The sequence below is a fragment of the Tamandua tetradactyla genome, chromosome 14 (genome assembly GCF_023851605.1).
Source record: "Tamandua tetradactyla isolate mTamTet1 chromosome 14, mTamTet1.pri, whole genome shotgun sequence".
Taxonomy (NCBI): domain Eukaryota; kingdom Metazoa; phylum Chordata; class Mammalia; order Pilosa; family Myrmecophagidae; genus Tamandua; species Tamandua tetradactyla.
In genome coordinates this window covers 56,752,924-56,771,873 of record NC_135340.1, presented here as the reverse complement: position 1 = coordinate 56,771,873, position 18,950 = coordinate 56,752,924, and the positions used below count along the sequence as shown (strand labels likewise).

The 18,950-nt window shown below is 35.9% G+C and overlaps 1 protein-coding gene across 13 annotated transcripts in view; it reads left to right on the top strand.

The window, feature by feature from the left end:
• Positions 1-18,950, top strand: part of TTBK2 (tau tubulin kinase 2) — a 307,449-nt gene that overhangs the window by 241,854 nt on the left and 46,645 nt on the right. For all 13 annotated transcript variants that reach the window (XM_077127599.1, XM_077127601.1, XM_077127605.1 and 10 more), the window contains 2 exons: positions 8,843-9,000; positions 15,766-15,982. In XM_077127599.1, coding sequence (XP_076983714.1) covers positions 8,843-9,000; positions 15,766-15,982 — 375 coding nt within the window. The remainder of the gene's footprint in view (positions 1-8,842; positions 9,001-15,765; positions 15,983-18,950) is intronic.

Below are 18,950 nucleotides of genomic sequence, written 5' to 3'. Positions count from 1 at the left end.
ATAATAGCCCCCCCCCCCCCCATTTCTGATTTAATTAGTATCGTCTCTCTTTTTCTTTGTCAGTCTGGGTAAAGGGTTGTAAAGTTTATTGATCTTGAAGAACCAACTTTTGGTTTTGTTGATTCTCCCTCTGTTGTTTAGTGTTCTCAACTTCATTTATTTCTGCTTTAATCTTTGTTATTTCTTTGCTTCTGCTTGCCTTGGGATTAGTTTATTGTTCTTTTTTTAGTCCCTCCAGGTATGCAGTTGGTTCTTTGATTTAATTCCTGTATAAAGTAGGCAATTTGGGCTATAAATTTCCCTCTCAACCCTGCCTTTGCCACATCCTATAAGTTTTTAATATGTCATTTTTTTGTTTTCATTCATGTTGAGATATTTACTAATTTCTCTTGCAATTTCTTCTTTCATCTATTGATAATTTAAGAGTGCTTTGTTTAACTGCCATTTATTTGTGAATGTTCCTGTTCTCTGCCTTTTATTGATTTCTGGCATCAGTCCATTATAATCACAGAAAGTGCTTTGTATAAGTTGTCTTTTTTAATTTATTGAAACTTGTTTTGTGGCCCAATATGTAATCTATCCTGGAGAATGATTATTCGGAACTTGTAAAGAAAGTTTTATCCTTTGGCTGTTACAGGTCATACATTATTTTCTGTTTCTCTTTTTATTCATTTATCTTCTTAATATACCTTCCAGGTTGACAAATGGGGTTATTTAAACAAAATGCATCAAAATGCAGTAGGCTTTTTTCTTACTTTGGAGAACTTAGAGTAGTTGGAAGATTCCCTGACTCTGATAACATCTGAGTTCAGTTTTTCAAAGGAAATAGATGGGCTGCTCGTGTGATTTCTATCATGAAGCATTCTAGGGAAATGCTTCATAATTTCAGAAATGGAAGTATTATCTCAGTTTCATGGCATTTTTATATCTTTCTTTCTGATGAGATTCTCATCAGAGTCTATCTGGACTGACTACCAAGTGTTATTACCAGAAATTCTCCTACTATTGTAATAGCACAGCTGACATTGAGACCTGCACCATATAGGGAAAATGCTAAGAATAACATTGGGAAAACTTTTATATTAATCCCCATAATAAAATTCTTCAACTTTTAAATTGAATCTGTCTCTGGTATATTGATTATCTCTAGATATTCATTTAAGACTCTAATGGCTACCCATTGGTTAGCTCAATGGACCATCCTTGTTTTAGCTTATTTTAATATATTTTCAATTATATTATGTAAATTTGAATTTTTGGAGTATAGTTCTATAAATTTTAATACATGTGTAGATTTTTATAACTGCTATAATCATAATGCAGACATTTTATCACCCCAAAAAGCTCCCATTATAGTTACAGGTACTCCTTGCTCATAATACCTGGCAACCACTAATCTTTCTCTGTTACTGTATGTTCTAGTTTGCTAGCTGCCTGAATACAATATACCAGAGATGGAATGGCTTTTAAAAAGGGGGATTTAATAAGTTGCTAGTTTACAGTTGTAAGGCCGAGGTAATGTTTCAATTAAAGCAAGCCTATAGAAATGTCCAATCAAAGACATCCATGGAAAGATAACATTGGTTCAAAAAGGCCGCTGAAGTTCAGGGTATCTCTCTCAAGTGAGAAGGCACGTGGGCACGTGGTAAACACAGTCACGGATTCTCTCTCAGCTAGGAGGGCACATGGCGAACATGGAGTCAGCTGCTAGCTTTCTCTCCTGGCTTCCTGTTTCATGAAGCTCCCTGGGAGGCGTTTTCCTTCTTCATCTCCAAAGATGTCTGGCTGGTAGACTCTGCTTCTCATGGCTATGTCTTTCTCTGCTCTCAGAAATCTCTCATTCTCCAAACTGTTTCCTCTTTTATAGGATACTAGTAAACTAATCAAGACCTACCCAAATGGGTGGAGACGCACCTCCCCTAATTCAGTTGAACAACCACTCTTGATTGGGTTACATCTCTAGGGAGATGTTCTAATTACAGATTCAGACATACAGTATTGCCTAGGCATTATTCTGCCATTACAAAATGGGATTTTGATTAAAACATGGCTTTTCTAGGGTCCATCCTTTCAAACCAGCACATTGTAGTTTAGTGTTTTTGAGAATATTGTTTTAACAGAATCATACAGTATGTAACCTTTTGAGACTTACTTCTTTCACACATTATAATACCTCTAAGATTCATCCAACTTGTTGAGTGTATCTGATTTCTTTTCATTGCTGAATTGTATTCATTTTGATTGCTGTAGCACATTTGTTTGTGTGTTCATTTGATAAGGAACATTTGTTTATAAATACATTTGTCTATGTGTTATCATTTGATAAGGAATATTTAAGTGGTTTTTAGTCTCTAGAGGTTATGAGTAGAGCTGTTATAAATATTTTTGTTCCAGTTTTGTATTTATAGGCTTACATTTTCCGTGGTTAATGTGTAGGAATAGACTTACTGGGTCAAATATACATCTCTTTTAAATTTTATGTGATATAGCCAAATTGTTTTCCAGGGTGACTTTACTATTTTTTTTTAAACTTTTTTTATATTAATTTTAAAAAATTAACAAAAAAAACATTAAGATATCATTCCATTCTACATATGCAATCAGTAATTCTTAATATCATCACATAGTTGCATATTCATCATTTCTTAGAACATTTGCATCGATTTAGAAAAAGAAATAAAAAGACAACAGAAAAAGAAAAAAAAGATAATAGAGAAAAAAAAGATTATACATACCATACCCCTTACCCCTCACTTTCATTTACCACTAGCATTTCAAACTAAATTTATTTTAACATTTGTTCCCCTATTATTTATTTTTATTCCATATGTTCTACTCTTCTGTTGATATAGTAGCTAAAAGGAGCATCAGACACAAGATTTTCACATTCACAGAGTCTCATTGTGAAAGCTATATCATTGTTCAATCATCATCAAGAAACATGGCTACTGGAACACAGCTCTACATTTTCAGGCGGTTCCCTCCAGTCTCTCTGCTACATCTTGAACAACAAGGTGATATCTACTTAATGCATAAGAATAACCTCCAGGATAACCTCTCGACTCTGCTTGGAATCTCTCAGCCATTGACACTTAGTCTCATTTTATTCTTCCCCCTTTGGTCGAGAAGGTTCTCTCAATCCCTTGATGTTAATTCTCAGCTAATTCTAGGGTTTTACTCAGTCCCTTGATGCTGAGTCTCAGCTCATTCCAGGATCTCTGTCCCACGTTGCCAGGAAGGTCCACACCCCTGGGAGTTATATCCCACGTAGAGATGGGTAGGGTTGTGAGACTGCTCATCATGTTGGCTGGAGAGAGAGGCCACATTTGAGCAACAAAAGAGGCTCTCTTGGGGGTGACTCTTAGGCCTAAATTTTAAGTAGACTTGACCTATTCTTTGTGGGGTTGAGTTTCATATGAACAAACCCCGAGATTGAGGGCTCAGCCTATAGCTTTGGTTGTCCACACTGCTTGTGAGAATGTCAAGAATTCAACTTGGGAAAGTTGAGTTTTCCCCCATTCTCACCATTCCCCGAAGGGTGCTTGCAAATACTTTTCCAGTCACTGATCAAATCACTCCGGGATTCATCAGGGCATCACTCTGGACAAACCAACAAAATCTCATGTCCTACCTGAGATTCCAAGTTCTTATAACATTCAATCAAACTATCTACATGAGTTATATTAGGAAATGCTGTAGTCAAAATATAAATTTTGTAACAAATAAGCATTTTTTGCTTTAGTCTCACACATAAGGTGACATTTTAAAGTATTAATTATCATCTATTTACAGCAAGCTGCAGTATTGACATTCCTTTGTTCTTCCTCATGCAAAAACATTTTTAAAGTTTGTACATTGTACATTTCACTATTATTATACACTCTAGGCATTCCTAGATTATACCATCTCGATCTTTAGCATCTATCTTTCTTTCTGATTTCATTTATGTCCCCAGCCCTCCTCCCTCTATCATTCTCACATGCAGCTTCATTCAGTGTTTTAACATAATTGCATTACAGTTAAGTAGTATTGTGCTGTCCATTTCTGAGTTTTTATATCCAGTCCTGTTGCACAGTCCGTATCCCTTCAGATCCAATTACCCAATATCTTACCCTATTTCTATCTCCTGATGGTCTCTGTTACCAACGACATATTCCAAGTTTATTCACTAATGTCAGTTTATATCAGTGAGACCATACAGTATTTGTCGTTTAGTTTTTGGCTAGTCTCACTCAGCATAATGTTCTCAAGGTTCATCCATGTTGTTACATACTTCATAAGTTTATTCTCTCTTAAAGCTGCATAATATTCCATCTTATGTAAATGTCACAGTTTGTTTAGTCAGCTGTCTGTTGATGGACATTTTGGCTGTTTCCATCTCCTTGCAAGTGTAAATAATGCTGCTATAAACATTGGTGTGCAAATGTCCGTTTGTGTCTTTGCCCTTAAGTCCTCTGAGTAGATACCTAGCGATGGTATTGCTGGGTCATATGGCAATTCTATATTCAGCTTTTTTGAGGAACCGCCAAACTGCCTTCCACAGTGGTTGCACCATTTGACATTCCCACCAACAGTGGATAAGTGTGCCTCTTTCTCCGCATCCTCTCCAGCACTTGTCATTTTCTGTTTTGTTGATAATGGCCATTCTGGTGGGTGTGAGATGATATCTCATTGTGGTTTTGATTTGCATTTCTCTAATGGCCAGGGGCGTTGAGCATCTCTTCATGTGCCTTTTGGCCATTTGTATTTCCTCTTCTGAGAGGTGTCTGTTCAAGTCTTTTTCCCATTTTGTAATTGGATTGTCTGTCTTTTTGTTGTTGAGTTGAACAATCTCTTTATAAATTCTGAGTACTAGACCTTTATCTGATATGTTCTTTCCAAATATTGTCTCCCATTGTGTAGGCTGTCTTTTTTCTTTCTTGATGAAATTCTTTGATGCACAAAAGTGTTTAATTTTGAGGAGCTCCCATTTCTTTCTTTCTTTCTTCAGTGCTCTTGCTTTAGGTGTAAGGTCCATAAAACCACCTCCAATTATAAGATTTATAAGATATCTCCCTACATTTTCCTCTAACTGTTTTATGGTCTTAGACCTAGTGTTTAGATCTTTGATCCATTTTGAGTTAACTTTTGTATAGGGTGTGAGATACGGGTCCTCTTTCATTCTCTTGCATATGGATATCCAGTTCTCTAGGCACCATTTATTGAAGAGAGTGTTCTGTCCCAGGTGAGTTGGCTTGACTGCCTTATCAAAGATCAAATGTTCATAGATGAGAGTGTCTATATCTGAACACTCTATTCGATTCCATTGGTCTGTATTTCTGTCTTTCTGCCAGTCTTGACCAGTGTAGCATCATAATACCCCTTAAAATCAGGCAGTGTGAGACCTCCAACTTCATTTTTCTTTCTCAGAGTATTTTTAGCTATTCGGGGCACCCTGCCCTTCCAGATAAATTTGATTATTGTTTTTTTTATTTCTTAAAAGTATGTTTTTGGGATTTTAATTGGTATTGCATTGAATCTGTGAATAATTAAGGTAGAATTGCCATCTTAACTATATTTAGTCTTCCAATGCATGAACACAGTATGCCCTTCCTTTTATTTAGGTCTTCTGTGATTTGTTTTAGCGATTTCTTGTAGTTTTCTGTGTACAGGTCTTCTGTATCCTTAAATTTATTCCTAAATATTTTATTCTTTTGATTGCAATTGTAAATGATATATATATATTTTATTTCCCCCTCCGATTGCTCATTACTAGTGTATAGAAACACTACCGATTTTTGAGTGTTGATCTTGTAACCTGCCACTTTACTGTACTCATTTATTAGCTCTAGTAGTTTTACTGTGGGTTTTTCAGGGTTTTTGACATATAGTATCCTATCATCAGCAAACAGTGAGAGTTTTACTTCTTTTCCAGTTCTGATGCCTTGTATTTCTTTTTCTTGTCTAATTGCTCTGGCTAGAACTTCCAGCACACTGCTGAATAACACTGGTGACAGTGAACATCCTTGTCTTGTTCCTGATCTTTGGGGAAAACTTTCAGTTTTTCCCCCTTGACGATAGATAATGTTAACTGTGAGTTTTTCATATGTTTGCTTTATCATGTTGAGGAAGTTCCCTTCTGTTCTTATCATTTGAAATGTTTTCAACAAGAAAGGATGTTGAATTTTGTCAAATGCCTTTTCTGCATCAGTTGAGATGATCATGTGGTTTTTCTGCTTTAATTTGTTGATATGGTGTATTTTTGTTATGAATACACAACTTGGTGGAACTGAATGCAAGTCTGAGGAAGTTGGTATGTAACAGAAATAGTTTCTTTACTGACCATAATGAGTCTCAAAGAGTATTAGTGCAAAGTTATTTTAGCAACTTTTAAAGTTGAAATACAATTGTGAGAAGTTTGTGGAGAAAGGGAGACTAACTAGGAAACTGCTGCGTTAAATCCATTTTGTTACCAAAAAAACTGTAAATATATTTGAAGAAGGTATTACATGTATCAGAAGCTAATGATGCAGAAAATATGCTTGAAATTAATCAAAAGGTACAAAATTAGAAGAACAGATGATTCTGATTTGTTTAGTATTTTATTGATCACATATTAGGTAAAATTTCATTTACCACTCAGAACAGTCTTGTGAATTACCCGTTCTAGTTTACAAGTGGGAAAGTTAAGACTCACAAAAGATTAAGAAATTTGCTCAAATTCACATTCTTATTAATAAGTGAGGAGAAAGTTGGGGATTTGAACTTAAAGGCAAATTTCAAGTAAAAGAATATTTCAGAAGTCAAAATAGTGTATACCCAGAGTTTAGAAATTGAAGTGAAGAAATAGAATTTTAATAGTGCTGCAGAAGAAGTGAATAAGGTCAGTGACTGCTATTTGATATTTGGGTTTATTTAATGCAATTGGGGAAATTCATGAAAACATTTGAGTGATCTTGATTTTGCCGTGAAAATGGGTAATGAGACATAAAGCATCTAGGGATAGAAATGTTCAAAACTGAATTAATAGAGAAAGAGCAAATCTGGGGATTAAAAGAGATATGGTAAATTAAAAATGCTAAAGAAGGTAGAAGTAGAGAGAAACCCTGAAGATAGGATGCAAAAAGAGTAAAAGAAATGTTGAGACAATGAAGCCTGAATTCAAAATGATAGATATACTGTCAGAAACTATAAAGGATCATTATGAGATCTTTAAAGACCACATCAGAATTTATTAATTTAAAAACAGAAGATTAAATTATATATATTTTTTTAGGTTGAATTTTTTATAGTGTGTTTTTTTAAAAGAATTTTTCAGACCCCCTCAAAATTGGATAAAAACATTGATCCAAAGGAATGATCCAAAGTACTGCAGGGGGTTGAAAATAGATTGTAATTAATGTTTCAAAACTTTAACTTATGTTAACTTATGAGACTAAAGCAAAAAATGTTTATATGGCACAAAATTTATATTTTAACTAGTGCATTTCCTAATATAACTTATGTGAACAGCTAATTGAACACCATAGTCATAGAAACTTGAGTAGGGCATGAAATTCTGTAGATTTCTCCACAGGGAAGCCCTGATAAATCCCAGAGTGATTTGAACAGTGAATAAAAAAGTATGTGCAAAGTCCCCTTGGGGGAATGGTGAAAAAGGGGGGAAATTCAACTTCTCCAAGTGGAGAATTCTTAATATTCTCACAAGCAGTGGGGACAACCAAAGCTATAGGCTGAGCCCCCAATCTTGGGGTTTGTTCATATGAAACTTAACCCCACAAAGGATAGGCTAAGCCTGCTTAAAATTAGACCTAAGATTCACCCCCGAGAGAACCTTTTTTGTTGCTCAGCTGTGGCCTCTCTCTCTCAGACAACATGACAAACAAACTCATTGCCCTCCCCCTCTCTACGTGGGACATGACTCCCATGGGTATAGACATTCCTGGCAACATGGGACAGAAATCTTAGAATGAGCTGGGACTCAGCATCAAGGGATTGAGAAAACCTTCTCTACCCAAACGGGAAGAGTGAAATGAGGCAAAGCAAAGTGTCAATGAGAGATTCCAAACAGAGTCAAGAGGTTATCCTGGAGGTTATTCTTACGCATTAAGTAAATATCACCTTTTTAGCTAAGGTGTAATGGAGAGACTGGAGGAAAGTGCCTGAAAGTGTAGAGCTGTGTTCCAGTAGCCATGTTTCTTAAAGATGATTGTATAATGACATAGCTTTCACAGTGTGATAGTGAAAACCTTGTGTCTGATACTCCTTTTATCTATCTTATTGTCAGACGAGTAAAACGTATGGATTAAAATTAAATAAATAATAGGGAGAACAAATGTTAAAATAAATTTAGTAGATTGAAAAATACAAAACAAAACAAAAAACACATTGATTTTCTAAGTACTCCTTACCTGGACATACGAACTATTAGCACTAGTTAAATTTATTCCATCTCTCTATATGTATCTGCTAGGTTGGACCAAATAAAACTGCCCCTTTTTTGGCCAAAAAAAAAAAGAAGATCAAAGACAGAGTTTAGAGAGTTTAAACAAATACATATATAAATACATTTCCTGTTGCCAAACTGTCTGAAATTAATATGCATCTTCCAGGAATATGGACATTATCCTCCTGTACAACTATACAACCACAGTTGCCGGTACTACATCTGAGGAAAAGCAACATTAATTCAATAACAATATATTCGTATAGTCCTTATTCAAATTTCCCTCTTTTGTACCATCAATTTTTAAAGAAAATCATACTACAAAATCATTTTTAAGAGTCTGGGGTGCTTTCTCTTAGAGAATAAAGTGATTTTGCTTACTTTTGGCTTACTCTAGTTGTTTTCTTTGTGATTTAGCTTCTTACATCCGTGTTTGACAACAGCATCAAGACATTTGGAGTAATTGAGAGTGACCCTTTTGACTGGGAGAAGACTGGAACTGATGGCTCCCTAACTACCACCACTACTTCTACAACCCCTCAGTTACATACCCGTTTGACTCCTGCTGCAATTGGGTATGTCCTAAACGATTATTTGGCAGTGTCTTTCCTAGATGTATTGCATTAGCAGAAATGTCTTTTATGTCATCCACATTCTGTCAGTTGACCAAATATCAAGACTAGGGGAAAGGCTTTGGACATCTTTGAATTTATATAGCTCTGTATATGCCTTTATTTGGTATTACTTTTTTTTGAAGAAAATAACAGTAGCTCATACTGTGAAATGGGAATGAAAGCTTATATGACTTGTAGATATCAGATTTATAGTTGACTTTTTTCAGAATGAGAGAGCCTATTCATTTACTTCTGAAGAATACATGAAACCTTGGAAAAAATAAAGCACAACCATATCTAACTATACTGTGCTTAAATTTAGTAGGAACAAAACAGGGATCATGTACCTCTTAAGAAAGTGATTTAATTTTCAAAGTGGATTGGGAACAGGATTTTTTCGTTACCCCCTGTGTTAGTTAGATTTCAGTTGTTAACTTGGCCAGGTGAGCATACCTAGTTTTGTTGCTGCGGACTTAAGCCAATGGTACGTGAACCTCATCTGCTGCTAATTACATCTGCAGTCAGCTAGGAGGCATGTCTGCTGCATGAGTGACGTTTGACTTAATTGGCTGATGCTTAAATGAGAAACCGCAATGTAGCACAGCTAAGCAGCTCGGCATTCCTCATCTCAGCACTTGCAGCTCAGCCCAGGCCTTTGGAGATGCAGAAAGAAGTCACCCTGGGGAAAGTTGTTGGAACCCAGGGGCCTGGAGAGAAGACCAGCAGAGACCATCCTGTGCCTTCCACATAAGAAAGAACCTCAGTGGAAAGTTAGCTGCCTTTCCTCTGAAGAACCAACAAAATAAATCCCCTTTTATTAAAAGCAAATCTGTCTCTGGTGTGTTGCATTCCGGCAGCTAGCAAATTAGAACACCCCCCCCCCCTTTTTTTTTTCTTCCTCTGCATGCAGAAAACTTCTTTTTTTTGTTTTGGCTCTTTTTATGACCCTTTTTTTTTTTTGACCTGTTCTGGTTACTTTAAACTGTTTTGTTAAAACAAAAATTGAATAGGGAACATCATCATAAAATGTAAGCTAACTAGTACATTTTACCTAAATTCACTGCTTTGATTTTATATTGAAAGATAGGTCACTGGGGCTTTTGAATGAGAAAAACTTCCATGAAGTCATATAACTGCAGATGATATCACTGATTATCTCATTCAAGGGTTCCTAAACATGGAACCCTGACTAGCAGCGTCAGAATCATCATAGATGTTTGTTTAAATTTTTAATTCCTGTAACCCATTCCAGACCTACTGAATCAGAATGTCTAGGGATAGGGCATCAGGTGTTTCTGATGCTTATCTGGATTTAGAACCCACTGTACTACTTAGGCCCTCATTTCACAAATAAGGCTATAATCTAACACTGAAGTGAATTATCCAATGTTTTGGAGCCAGTCTAGAAATTTTGATTCTTATTTTAAGTGCTTTTGCCCAAACTTCAAAATAAGTATAACTAAAAAAAAAAAAATTAAATAAAAAACACCAAATGCTGCTGCTAGATTTTTCATGCTCCTGCCCAACCCCACCTTGCCATAAGGCTTTATAAAGGCACACCAAGAAAAAATGTAGGGAAGAGAGGAGAGGGACATTAACAGTGTGGCTTAAGATTGACATAAAACTACCACCAGAAAGACTGAACCCATCCTAAGTATGAAGATGCTAGGAAAGAAAAAAAGTATCTGGGGAGATCAGATCCTGAACTACAGGGAAGTAGAAATAGGTGTGATTCAAACTACACAGCTTCTGGGGGACAAAAAGGAAGGGGAAAGCACCCTTTGTCAGTTGAATGGTGAGAGAGAACAGAAGATATATTAGTTTGGGCCCAATTAGCAAGAAACCATAGTAATTTGAAAAGATAAAGATTGATATAAAGAGTTATTACTTATAATATGAAACTGGAATAATAAGGGATTAGTTAATAAGAAAAGAACTCTAAGTAATGCAGGAACAGCTAATATTCAATACAGCCACAACTCCTAGGGCTGAGATTGAGTGCCAAGGAAGAACCCTGCCCCTCCCCAGGGCTGAGATCTCAACCCTATTGAAAAGAGAACATTCATAGCTTACTGGCTGGCAGAAAAGTCACTGTGGTGCCATAATGGCAGAACTTGCTGAACATCCATCATCTGGAACTTGTTGGAAATCTGTCTTCTGGAACTTGTTGGAAATTTGCCTTCTAAAGTGCTAGGAAAAAATAAATAAAAATTAAAAAAAAAAATGAAGTGCTAGAAAAAAAAGGAGATTGTCTCACCAGAAGCACTCTGCTATGAAACTGCTATGTATTGGGAGCTACAGAAGGAGGCTGCTAGCTCTGTTTAGCAGCCTGGTATGGAGAAGCTACCCTGTTGCAGTAGATTGCTGAAGATGCTGCTATACAGGAGTCTGGTGCAAGGAAAAAGCCATTCATGCTTTCCAAGCAAACACACTGGGACCTTTAAGCAAAAAAAAAAAAAAATAATAACAGTGGCTATCCATTGTCCTCTACTAAAAAAGTTCCTGTACCAGCTGGCAAATGAAAATATTTGAAAGGTCCAGATAAATTTTCCTAGACTAGCAAAAAAATACAAATTTATAGGTGAAAGGTGATAATTGACATAGAGGCAAAATGAGAAATAAAACTTAGCAATCTATAAGACATAGAGAACTATAAAACTAGAGAGTTCACAAACTCTACCCTGACCACCAAAACAAACAAACATTCACTAAAGCATATGGACTTAGCTATACTGACAAAAGTATTACCATTAAAGTATGAATCTTATAAAATACTCCAATAATGCAAAAACAAACAGAAAAGGGTGATTGCTGGCAGAAGAAGAAGCTCTAGAATGTAATCCTTTCACCAGAACACTTATTAAACAGGCAGAAACTATCTGAAACAACTATTCTGAATCTCTGGAGGTCAGTAGAACACTATACAGCATCCAGAGAAGAATGGGAGGAAGAAGCTGGTAAATTATAGGAAAGACTAATAGATTATACTCTTTGCACAATGGTTACTGGTGCCTATTCCCCACATTCCCAGCAGACCACCAAGGGGTCCAGCCCATGCTAGCTCACTAGTGCCAGAAGGGGACAAAATCCTCTTCCCCAAGACCAGGGATGAGTATAGCCAGTTGCCATTCATGGCTTTTGACTAATGACTTCAGGTCACTGGGGGCCCTCTCTGAGGGAGACCATTGTTCCAACCCACCTCGAACAAAGGTGGCAGTGAAAGAGACTTAAAAATGTTATAGTTCCTTAGAGTTGCAGGGAATAGTTAGTTGAAGGGCTGAATTTAGTGGGCAGGTCAAGAAAGCTTAGCTTTGGGAAGCAATGAAAGAAGTTATTGGCATCCTTACTGATCCCCTCACCAGGACACTTTGAAGCTAGTCTGTGCTCGGTGTGTGGGTCCCTGGCCCTGTTTTGGTTGGAAAAGACTGATTTGGGAAACTCCTCTCTGGTATACTTCCCTCCCAGAATTTGACCTGCAAGCTAAAGCAGCTTGAGACACAAAAGGAGTTTAAGAAATTATAGAGGTGGACAATCTGGGGCAAAAGCTTGCCTCATTTCAACTCCCAGAAAAGGGAGGTCTGTCTCCTGGGAAATAGAGGGGGCATTCAGACTTCTATGAATGGACAGAATCCCAAACTAACAGGCACAAGCCCAGGACAACCCACAGGCCCAGAAAAGACACAGATGTCCCTTCACACTACATTCACCTTAGGCATACTTTCCTAACAAGAGGTCTGTGATGCTAACAAAAATCTCTATCTTATCACCAGCTGGTTACAAAATCTATAAATAGGTATGTCAAGGAATAGATCTCAGAGTTAACATTTTAAAATATTAAAATGTATACGTGCAACCAAAAGAGCATAATACAGAGAAAGAAAGAGGAAATGATGACCCATCCTTTTTTGGAAAAACACCAGTAAGGTCCAGAATGTGGACAGAACAAACAGACTTAAATTATTTTATAAATTCTCAAGGAGATGAAGGAAAATACTGAGAAAAAGCTAAAGTATATTAGAAAAATAATAAACGAGTAATATGAGAATCTTCTTAATGAGATAGAAATTTTCAAAAGGAAGTAAAGAGACTTGCTGGAGTTGAAGACCACAGTAACTGAAATTAAATTTGCCAGGAGGGTTTCAGCAGCAGTTTGGAACTAGCAGAAGAATCAGTTTTCTCAAAGACAAGACATTTTAAATGAGTCAAGCTGAGAAGCAGAAACGAAAAAGAATTATAAAAAGCAAAAATAGCTGAAGACACCTCGGGGATACCACCACGCATACCTATAAATGCATTAAGGGAGTTCCAGAAGAAGAAAGAGAGAAAGGGACAGAAGGACTATCCTAAGAAATAATGACACAGAAATTCCCAAACTTAGCAAAAGGTATGAAAAGGCACTTCCAAAAAGCCTGGAAGACACCAAACAGGATAACCATGAAGAACACACCCCATCATACATTCATCACACTACTAAATGCAGAGGATCACACTACTGAGTGCAGAGGAGGAGAGAGTTCCAAAAGCAACAAGAGAAAAAAAGCAACATGTTGCATACAAGGGAATCCCAATTAGATTGAATGCCAGTTCTCATCAGAAACCATGCAGGCAAGAAGACAATGGTTTGAAACACTTAAAGTGCTGAAAGAAAACCACTGCCAACCAAGGATTTTATGTCAGGAGAGACTTTCTTTCAAAAATGGGGGAAAAGTGAAGATATTCCCAGAAAAACAAAAGCTGAGGGAGTTCATCAGATGGAAAGGAAAGGGCATGAGATAGTGGTTCAAAGTGACATAAAGAAATAAAAGCCTCCAGTACACATGGCAATTTTGGCAACTATAAATGCTAGTATTGTTTTGTTTGGTATGCAACTCCACTTCTTACTTCCTATAGGTGCTAAAATACAAATGCATGAAATGTAATCATAAATCCATGCATTTAGACATACAAGTACAAAGATATGTGGTAACAAGTACAGTAAAAAATGATGAGGGGACAGAGCATACAGGAAAAGTATATGTGCAGAAGATGAGAGAATTCCTTGAAGTGTGTAATATTAAATACTGTAGCATAACTTATGAATGGAAACTCAGATTCTGAGTATACAAGCACTTTGCTCAGGTGCAGGAGTGGTTTCTTTCCTGAGGAGTGGAAGAAGAAAATGCCAAGGAATGTGGGGTAGTTGGAGAGAAGCAGAATTGTTGTCTAGGCACAAGGAACAAAGATTTAGAACACAGTGATTAAAATAGAGAAAAAATATGAGGCTGGTAGACTGAGCTTCCTGAGTTCAGTATTCATCCATTTGACTTTCCCTTTCTTTAGGAACAGAGAGAATTCTTTCAATAAACATTTGGGTTACTAGGTGCCACATATATGTTCATGTCCATTGTAATTCCTTGAATTGACCAATAAATTATATTGTACTCATATCTGAAAAAACTTTTAGTAGCTAGTTTCTTATGTTTAATTATATTTATAATAAATCCTTTCATTCAAAATAGTTTAGGTCAAACTACCTGTTTTAATATGTTCCTAGTGTCAGAACTACAGGGACTTTAACAGGGCTCTAAAGTTTTTTTCCTGGAAGCCATCATCAATGCTTTTCTAGATCATATACCTATAACCTGTTGATAAAGAGGTTCATCTTTTAGCATTCACCCATGTAAGGAAAGGCGATAGTGAAGGTCATCAAATCAGGTGGAACCAGTTCCTAAAATAGCAATTATCTTTATTCTCCTGTGCTGTGACATCTGTGCCAGGATATGTGTTACTCTTAGAGTGGTTCCCCTAGTAGATGCCTATTTTGCAATGCATAATAATGTGTCAGTATGATCTGCTGGATAATATTTTTTTCTGCCTTTAGACTTACAGAATCACTTCTAAGAAGAGGTTGCATTTTGTGCTAAATATTGTGTTTAGTGAGTAATATTCTGAAAATAAAGGAAAGAGTACAGTTACAGAAAATTAGAGCTGGCAGAATTATCACACAATGAATGGTAACTGAGAACTAGAAAAGCCCTTCATGGACCAGCAATCTAAAAAGGAGATGGCCAGCTATGTAAATAAGACATGAAATTACTTTGAAATAAATAAAAGAGTGCAGATTAATATTTACAAATGTGCTAATTAGAAAGCAGACTGCTCCCTGCCCAAGATCATCAGTTCATGCAAAATTGTATAAACTGTCTGATTATAGAATTTTTTATTTCTCCTCGAGGGAAAGGGTTTTCTTCCTCCTTTTTTGTATCCTTGCATATAGTAGATACGTAATAAAAAGTCTGTAAATGAAAAATCTAATGTACATTTCATATTATAAAATATAGCATAGCGTATTGATTTCACTCCTGCTTATTTCCTTACTGCAGTTAACATTTTCCTGTTTATTTGTGTTATTCTCTAAGGAAAAAATGGGTAGAGAATAGATAATTTTATTAAAATGGACAAAGACTTCTTGGAAAAGAGACTAAATATTGTTCTTAACTTTTAAAGTGAGTTATTGTATTGGAATCTGTATTTTAAAGTCAGCTTGAGAATTCTAATCAAGTTTTAGAATTTTTATTCTGATGAATTAGCCTGGGCTAAGTTTCTTAGGGACTTTTTTCTTTTTGTTTTACTCCCTTAATTGTATGTGGACCTCATCATTTAAATAAAGAAACAGAATGTAGGTAGGTCTCATAGTATTTTTGATTTTGGTGTTTTTAAGTTCTTTTTTTTCTTCCACACTTTTAGAATTGCCAATGCCACTCCCATCCCAGGAGACTTGCTTCGAGAAAATACAGATGAAGTGTTTCCTGATGAACAGCTTAGTGATGGAGAAAATGGTATCCCTGTTGGTGTGTCACCAGATAAATTACCTGCATCTCTGGTGCAGCCTCGTCCCCAGGAGAAGGATGTCTGGGAAGAGATGGATGCCAACAGGAACAAGATAAAGCTTGGGATTTGTAAGGTATGTATATCTTATGTAGAAAGTTGCATCTTTCTATGTGCTTAATTTTTCTCCTATTGTTTTAACAAAATCTCATGCTTCTCAAATTTGAGTAAGAAGTAGACAGAACTGTGTATTGCTAATTATATAAATATTTGTAATTGCAATCTTTTGATTTATTTTGTCCATAACATTCAGTTTAAGGCAGCAGATGTTATGCTTCACTTGCTTCATCTTGTATTTTGTGGGAAAGATGAAAGTATTTTTTAAAAATAATCAGACACTGAGACTAAAAAAACAAACATCTGTAGAATAGACGCTAATAATCTTTCCAAATAATGTGACCAGACTGTGGGCCATTATTTATTTGCGCTTGGGCCAGTGGAGCTATTCTAAAAACTGTAATCATAGTAAGGAAGAAAGATTTGGAAGTAGGAAATCATCCATCTCATCATAAAGACAGAGTATTGAAATAGAAGACCTGGTTTTTTTTCTTCTTTAGGATTGCAAGCAGTTTCACTTGTCAGTATGAAGGGGTATCTACAGATTTCTGAATTAAATGGTTAGTTCTTAATATCTTGGGTCAGATTATCCTCAACTTCTTTTTAAGTCTACTGCTCCTTGTCATTTCCCTTTTCACAGAAGATAAGATGAAGAAAAATGAGATGGAGTGACAGTGAATCACAAATGAGTTAGTTTGGGAGCTGCTTAGTTATTTGTGGCTTGCTTGGGAAGAAGGTTAAAACTTAAAGGCATGAGAGAAACAAAATACAATAAAAACAAGAAAATGTTTAAAAAAGATGTTTCCCTTTCTTCCTCTCTTCCTTCCTTCTATCCTTCCTTCCTTCTCTCTGTCTTTCCTTTAAAAAAAAAAAAAAAAAAAAAAAAAAAAAAAAAACTTAAAGGCATGAAATAACTTTGAGTTCGTACCTTTTAACATGATTGATGAAGATTTGGCTAGTCACACTTTATAAATGAGAAGTATTTGAATCCTGAGAAGATTCTTCTGTGATCAGTGCTGACGAGCTTGACCTGTCTTTAGATAATCATTAAACTGTACACTTTTTAAAATCAATTTTTGAGTTCGTAATTCAGTCATGAGAGTCATCTGCAAAAACGTTCTTTGCATAAATGTGATATACCACTATGTTATTTGGCTGTTGACTAAGCATTCAGGAACAAATAATCAGAGTGGCCAGGGAATCAGTGTCACATTTTTATAGTGTCATCTGTAGCTGGCTTTATGACAACAGGAGTGAATGTTCTTGTAGTAAAAAATAAAATTGCAAGTAAAGCACTCATTAGTTGCCAGCCCATATGGATATGTGTGTATATGTTTATGTGAGAGATGGCACTTAACATAGAGGAGCTTAATTATTTTTCTTCAACCATTATCACTATTTAATCTCAGTGAAACTTAAATGGCAGATGGTTTTGCCCCTTAGTCATTGTCCATCATTTGTTATCATGCTGTTGAACGGTTTCTTGAATTTATAATGTATGTTCTTTTTTTTTATGTGCTTTTTTTTAAATTAATTAACGGGAAAAAAAGAAATTAACCCAACATTTAGAAATCATACCATTCTACATATGCAATCAGTAATTCTTAATATCATCACATAGATGCATGATCATCGTTTCTTAGTACATTTGCATCGGTTTGGAAGAACTAGCAACACAACAGAAAAAGATAAAGAATGTTAATATAGAGAAAAAAATAAAAATAATAATAATAGTAAAAAAAAACACACACACACAAAAAAACAAAACAAAAACCTATAGCTCAGATGCAGCTTCATTCAGGGTTTTAACATGATTACTTTATAATTAGGTATTATTGTGCTGTCCATATTTCAGTTTTTGTATCTAGTCCTGTTGCACAGTCTGTATCCCTTCAGCTCCAATTACCCATTATTTTACCCTGTTTCTAACTCCTGCTGGACTCTGTTACCAGTGACATATTCCAAGTTTATTCTCGAATGTCGGTTCACATCAGTGGGACCATACAGTATTTGTCTTTTAGTTTTTGGCTAGACTCACTCAGCATAATGTTCTCTAGGTCCATCCATGTTATTACATGCTTCATAAGTTTATCCTGTCTTAAAGCTGCATAATATTCCATCGTATGTATATACCACAGTTTGTTTAGCCACTCGTCTGTTGATGGACATTTTGGTTGTTTCCACCTCTTTGCAATTGTAAATAACGCTGCTATAAACATTGGTGTGCAAATGTCCGTTTGTGTCTTTGCCCTTAAGTCCTTTGAGTAGATTCCCAGCAATGGTATTGCTGGGTCATATGGCAATTCTATATTCAGCTTTTTGAGGAACCGCCAAACTGCCTTCCACAGTGGTTGCACCATTTGACATTCCCACCAACAGTGGATAAGTGTGCCTCTTTCTCCGCATCCTCTCCAGCACTTGTCATTTTCTGTTTTGTTGATAATGGCCATTCTGGTGGGTGTGAGATGATATCTCATTGTGGTTTTGATTTGCATTTCTCTAATGGCCAGGGACGTTGAGCATCTCTTCATGTGCCTTTTGGCCATTTGTATTTCCTCTTCTGATAGGTGTCTGTTCAAGTCTTTTTCCCATTTTGTAATTGGATTGTCTGTCTTTTTGTTGTTGAGTTGAACAATCTCTTTATAAATTCTGAGTACTAGACCTTTATCTGATATGTTCTTTCCAAATATTGTCTCCCATTGTGTAGGCTGTCTTTCTACTTTCTTGATGAAGTTCTTTGATGTACAAAAGTGTTTAATTTTGAGGAGTTCCCATTTATTTATTTCCTTCTTCAGTGTTCTTGCTTTAGGTTTAAGGTCCATAAAACCGCCTCCAATTGTAAGTTTCATAAGATATCTCCCTACATTTTCCTCTAACTGTTTTATGGTCTTAGACCTAATGTTTAGATCTTTGATCCATTTTGAGTTAACTTTTGTATAGGGTGTGAGATATGGGTCTTCTTTAATTCTTTTGCATATGGATATCCA